This window comes from Lathyrus oleraceus, chromosome 4 (genome assembly GCF_024323335.1).
Source record: "Lathyrus oleraceus cultivar Zhongwan6 chromosome 4, CAAS_Psat_ZW6_1.0, whole genome shotgun sequence".
Lineage (NCBI taxonomy): Eukaryota > Viridiplantae > Streptophyta > Magnoliopsida > Fabales > Fabaceae > Lathyrus > Lathyrus oleraceus.
This window is the reverse complement of record NC_066582.1, coordinates 397,475,424-397,482,199: the sequence shown is the minus strand read 5'-3', so window position 1 is coordinate 397,482,199 and position 6,776 is coordinate 397,475,424. Positions and strand designations below refer to the sequence as shown.

General features: G+C 33.4%; 1 protein-coding gene across 1 annotated transcript; it reads left to right on the top strand.

Moving 5' to 3' along the window:
• Nucleotides 1-1,077: 1,077 nt before the first annotated feature.
• Nucleotides 1,078-3,426, top strand: LOC127075657 (uncharacterized). The gene is made up of 4 exons (XM_051017108.1): nt 1,078-1,416; nt 1,587-1,674; nt 1,782-1,887; nt 2,540-3,426. The coding sequence occupies exons 1-4, from the start codon at nt 1,257-1,259 to the stop codon at nt 3,308-3,310; spliced, it is 1,125 nt and encodes a 374-aa protein (XP_050873065.1). The 5' UTR covers nt 1,078-1,256; the 3' UTR covers nt 3,311-3,426.
• Nucleotides 3,427-6,776: the final 3,350 nt, after the last annotated feature.

The window sequence follows — 6,776 nt, the reverse complement described above, 5'->3', positions numbered from 1 at the left end:
TTCCACATACACCCTAATTTTACTAAACGAAATAGGGTGGATCTGGAAGTACATCTATAAAATATCCTCTACGACTGAATTGGATTTCTAAGGTCCATATTGATCTATATCTTGTATAAATATGGGTGTCGCTATACTTGTTAGCGCAAAAACAAACAGAACACACACAAAATATCTCAATATGCATATCTCGCTTATGTCTACTACAATAGGGAGAAGTCCCCTCTTGAATTATGTTCACAAAGATCATCAGTCTTGTCGATCAAAAATTAATATTAGAGAATCTTTACCTAGACAATCGAAGAGTTTTGAAGTTTTACTATCATTTACCATCAATTGACAACGAAGAGAAAATACATTTCAACCAATTTGAGTTGAATAAGGATGAAAGTTTAATTGTTACGTGGAATACATTTCGACCAAAAATATTTTAAAAATGTTGAAAGATCCTCAATCATCACTTAATGATGAAATATAATGTTAGATTTACTTTAACACTTATATATGTAAGGTTACATTTTTAGTTTATATCATAAGAATAATTGATATTAATTTATAGGGTTAAATATGTCAGAGATTCTCGTAAATATGTAATATTATATTAATTTTGTATTTGTTTCAGCTTCTATTTCTACTTTGTGAAGCACTGACAAATTCCAAAAATACAGTTTTGAATTTTTCATGCAAAAATGTATTTTCATATTTGAAAAATATTTTAGATTTTTCACCAAAAGTGAGATGAAAAGTAATTCCTTCTAATATAGCCAATATTAAATATATCTAAACAAAATTGAATTGCAATTATACATCAACACTTTAATAAGAGCAGAAAGTTTTCTTTTAATTTGCTATATTTCTCGACCTCCGGCCGTCTTTAGGCCAAAAACGGGATCGAAACTCATGCATCAAGACCTTATCAATTGGACCAAATTGCAATGGTCAACACAATCACGCGTTTCATTTCATAAACAATGCATTGCATCACAAAGAAACAAGAAATAAATAAATTAAATAGCCGGCTAGACCTCCACATGTCACTGATCCATCTTCTAACATAAAAAAAACAGTTAAATTTCTTGTCTTATGCGACACCATCCATCATTCGAACACAAGAAACAGAATCTATAAAACTATAGTAAATACGGTGCTATGGAATTGGAGAACAAAAAAATTATACATCACCATTATTTCTTCTAATATTAAAATTTTAACTATATATATTTGTATATAAGCATAGAGAATCAGTGTGTCGAGTGATGGTGGAGAACAACATGAAAGGGCGAATTGGCAGATTCGAATGTGACAGAGAAGAAGAACTATCGTTTTTCCGGGAACTGAAGAAACGTCAGAATGAATATTTCCCAAGCCTCTGTGCGTCTGAAGAGTATGAATGTGATACTAACTATGGTGGTAATGGTATGTATTTACTTATGAAATTATTAATGATTATATTGTTGTTTTCTTAGGTTTTCTATTTTTATTATTGATTTTCTTCTTAGTTATATATTCCCCAGTTATAAGTATTTTCTGTTGGAGCGGAAAATTTTCATGATGTGAATAATAGTCTGTATGCCTTATCATTGCAGGAAAGTCTTCACTTTATAGAATTCCTTCAGGGAAGAAAGAATCTGGACTTGAGCTTCTAGAAATTAAAAATAAAAGCGACTTTGATTGGTGAGTTTCGTACATACATATACAAAAAATCATTTTTCATAATAATTTTTTGCTTTATCAAATAAATTGTATATAACGTAAACATTGCATTTGTATGTGCCAAACAGGTTGAAAACACCACCAGCAACTCCTCTGTTTCCATCCCTAGAAATGGAACCTAGTGCCAAACTCGTCGTTCAGAAAGAGTTACCTATTGCTCAGCTTATCTCAAAAGTAAGCCATTGAACTCTTATAAGATCTACATAGAATAATATGAACTTGATATGATCGTTTTAAATTACAGTTGCGGTTGCGGATGCGATCCAGGCAATTACTGAAGTTGCTACTATTGCAACACTAATACACAAATTAAGAGGCGTTTAAAATATACCTTTGAAAAACCGTTAAATTTAATATATATTTTTATTTAAAAATGATTGAGAATTTGATTTTGAAATTTGAATCTTTTTGTGAGAAGAACTAAGCAAACCTAGATAAAATCATTTGATGCAATTTTTATACAATCATCCACATCATTCATTTTGATTCATAGTATTAATAAAGACTTGAGAGTGTGTTTCTCTCAAGGTCTCAGGTTTGAATCTCACTACGTACAAACAATTTTTATATTGAATCAGATCCTATAAGACTATACTATAACTTAAAATTGGTCCCCTATTGCTGATGGACAATGAAATTGGTCTTTTTGAATTAGTAGAACGCATGAACGGATACCTAGTTTTTCAAAAGAAAAAATCTGCATTGCAATTGTGGCCTAGTTTCATTACAGAGGCTACCGCAATACCAATATTCAGTCGCAATTTAAATTTATCCTTGATGTATTAATTTAGATTTTTGATACAAAAATGTTGATTTCTTACTACAGGCACAATTTGCAAGGAGTGATGCGGAGGCACTAAAACCAAAAGCAAATCAAACCAACTCAACTAAATCAACAAAGCTTCCCATGAGATCCATAACACCAAGTTATAACAGACAAAGACCGAACATCATTAAAAATACAAATGATGCTACCACCAAAAAAGAACATGATGCTACAAACAACACTAAACATCTTAATCCTCAAAGACAAATCAACAATGTTGATTTCCTGTCTTTGAATCAAAAGAAAAGTATTGAAGCAAATGAGTCACTGAGGAAACCTAGAACAAGAGGTGTATCTCCATCATTGAAACCCAAAGGTTCAAATATTGTGATAGAACTCTCGAACGAGACACCGCAAAATTTGAGAACAGATAAAAGGTCAACTTCAAACACAAGAGGAAGAAGCACTGCAAGAGGATCTGTAGTTGGAGGGTTTCAAAATCAAGATACTACAAAAGATACCAGAGGAAGAAGCACTACTAGAGGATCTTTAGTTGGAGGGTTTCAAAATCAAGATCCTACTCCAAAGGCGTGTAGGCCATCAAGGTCACCATCACCAAGTATGTCTAAGTATGGTTTGAATCAATTTGATAGAACACAAAAGAATGTGAAGACACAAAAAGAAACGTTTACTCTAGCTGCAGCAAGTAATGAAAGTAAATCACATTTTAGAGGAAGTAAAATGGTTGAGAGAGTGGTGAATGCTAGAAAATCTGGCGGCAATCATGTCGAAAGAGAAGCAACACTAAAGCCTATTAAATATAGGGTATGATTCTTGTTTATTAATGTAACAAAATGAGACATAAAAGAATCATTTCTTTTGAGTTGTTATGTTCTTTTTATAGTAAAATCTAGCTTAATTAGTAGTCTAACCAGTAAAAATATACAAATGATATGAGGCAATTGAAATGGAACACACTCCATACATAGTTTAGAAATTATTCTATTAGAAAACACTGCATAATCATAAGAGGCATTATACATAGTTTGTTCACAAGTTAAGGCACAATCAAACCAAAAGCAACAATATTTCTTTCAGCAATCCAGTCTCTTGCAAATACCATTAATGACAATATGGGAGTAAGAATCCACGGTATTTTTTCAAATCCAATTACAGATGATTTCTTTGACCTATTCTCGAACATTTCGACTATCTTTGGTCTCAATATTTCCCAACCTTCTCGAGTCTTCACAAGTTAATAGGTAACTAGAGATAGTATTGTAATGGATGTTAAACACATAAACTTCCTTAGTCACTATGAAACTTCCTTAGACACACATAAACATGTTATAAAACCCAAAACTCTTTTGAGGCATTTTATCAAACGTGTGCATTTTTAAACCTTAAAATACTAAAACACAACACATGTAATACATCTCCGAAATGAAACAACTTTGTTATAAAAGATAATTTCTTATTGTAAAGCAACCATGACGGCTTTGGGGTGGACGGACGAATGTCAGCGTCGAAAGAGTATCTACGATGGAGAGAGGTGCATCCACCATTGTTGAGTTTGAGGTGTGCAGAAAACCTTTAACAAGATTGTCATTCCTACGTGGTGGTGGCTCCGGTGGCGGCTACAAAAAGAGAAAGGGAGCCTTGGCGGTTGTTCGCGGTGGAGAGCGAGGATATCCGCTGAGAGACTTGGTTGTGGTGAGGACGTGATAACAAATAGTATGGAGGGAAGAGTGCTCTCAAAATAGGAAGCATAAAGATGGAAGAAGATGGCCCCCATAGAGGTGGGAGGTAGCCATCAAACCCAAATGGAGTGGGCGAAAGTTTTCTAGAGAGAAGGTGGAGCACTTTTCTCTAGACTTTTTTTACTAACTAATGATAGGATATTCTTTAATGATGCTCGTTCTAGAAACTTGGTTTAATGTAGACCAGTTCACATTTAGACCAACTTTTGAAAAATATATCTATGTTCTTCCTTTCTTCAATTGGAAGATCAATACAAAGAGTAAAATTGAAACATGTTGCAATCAATTCATAAGATAGGCAAGAGTCAACGGTTGAGAGGAATAACCTTGTGCCCATTGATATCTTCATATCTCATTCTCCTTGTGCAAATATTCAAATTCCAATTTGAATCTCCCCAAAACCAACTCTGAAAAATAAAAAGTTCACCATAAAACAACTCTCAAATATATATTTTGATAATACAAAAAAATCACTATTTTAAAATCAATAGCAAACATACCATAGGTTAAATCACTTTCATTTTTCAAATAAGTATTCGTGTTTACCTATCAGTGTGATGTCTTGCATATATGTATTATGTTCTTAATAAGATATTTGAAAATAAAATTAAATGTGTTTAATTTTAAATAATGTCTCCATATAGTTTGAGATAAGTTATGTTTAATGAAGATGCAAGCAAGTTTGTAATAATGATTTTATAAAAAAAAAAAACTAATTTTTACCTATCTCTGACGAATCAGTTCCTACAATCTCTTTATGTTAATGCTAATATATATGCAAAAGATTCTGATAAGAGATGTGTGCAAACATACCAGGGATAACAGTGACGATGATTTCTACGAGTATTTGCGATGAATTCAATGGAATTTCAAATTAAAGATGATTTAAATATGAATAAATATGAATAAAGTGAAGAAGTCAAAGAAACAGAGTAAAGCCAAGAAATTGGGAAGAAATTATGAAGAAACAGAAATTTTTAGCACAATCTAAATCTAGACGTCGGCCCAGTAAATTGATCATATTTGGAGTTCCGTAACTCATTTTGAGACGGGGGTTTTGGAAAATCACGTGCACGATACGCAATATCGCGCGCACAATGCAGCATGTGCACAATCATGTGCGCGATGAAATAATCACATGCGCGATGGTACATTTTTGCACCTTTTCTGACGTGTTTCTGACCTGTTCTAAAGGCTTTAAAAAAAGGAAATTTTGTACTTTTTCAAGGGTTCTAAATTTGTACACGTGAAGGAAGGGTTTATAGCATCATGGAACATATTTTGAGAGCATTTGAATCCATTTGAGGAAAATTCTTCAAGGGACTTCTATGCAACCTTCTTATTTGATTTTGGTATTGTAATTTGCACTATGAGTAGCTCATTCTCTTTAGGTTATGTTGTGTTTGATTAACCTATTTTGATATTTTTGGTACATATATTTAATCTGATATTGCATGAATAACTTGATCTATAATTTTATTCAATTGCACCTTATTCTTAATGCTTTTTATGTGAGATACTCTTTTAATATGATTTTGGGCACATAGGGAATATTAACCATTAATCTATGTGTTCGACCCAGGGAAATTGTTGTGCTTACGCTGGAGGACTAGGGATAAGAAACTCTAAGTAGTGGCTTAGGAATTAATATTTTATTGCATTGCTTAAGTATAGATTAGTGAGCTATACACCAAGGGATTGGGTATATCGGTTTTGTTAATTCACTGTGGGATTACAGGGACGATATCATTCATGTAATACATCGAACATCAACAATAGAGAAATAGGGGATTCTATACACAACATGGCCGATTTCGTATTACTATCAGAAGAATTTATTTTACTTTCGTAATTAAAACCTGTCCCCCCCCCCCCCCCCCCATTTAGTATTTTCTACACATTACACAATATTGTCTTGTTAAATAGTAGTCCATATGGATTCGATCATATTTTATTGCTGCGACATTATCGATACACTATTCGAGAAGTCATCATGTGGCATCAAATTGACAATTGTTCCCCCGTTAACGAAAACTTTGTTGACGCCCAAATTATCCACCTTCGCCCTAATGAAAAAAGGTTTGAGATGATACATCATCCCAGGGATTGGCCTCTCAAAAATGGCATGTTTCTCATCAACAACGACATTGTTCATAACATAATAATGTAGAGGCTTTTGATTTGCAGCTCCATCTTGTACGTAGTCCTCCTCAGTTTCTGACACCCTATCATACTCTGCAGGAAGCACATAAACTATGTCACAGTTAATTTGAAAGTCATCTTCAGATTTCGTGTCGAAGTTATCTTCGATCATATCACCATCTAATTGAGGAGTGTATTCTGGAGTTTTGTCCTCGGGTTGAGGAGTGTATCTAGGACTTCCTCCTCTAGTTGAGGGCTATATTTAGGCGTCCTCGCCCTTGACCTAGAACCATATTTTCCCATATGTGTTACTCATAAGGACAACTTTTGGTTGGCTATTTTCTTGTCTTTATCACTTAGTTTCCTTGTGTAGGATTTCTTCTGAGTTTTTGACA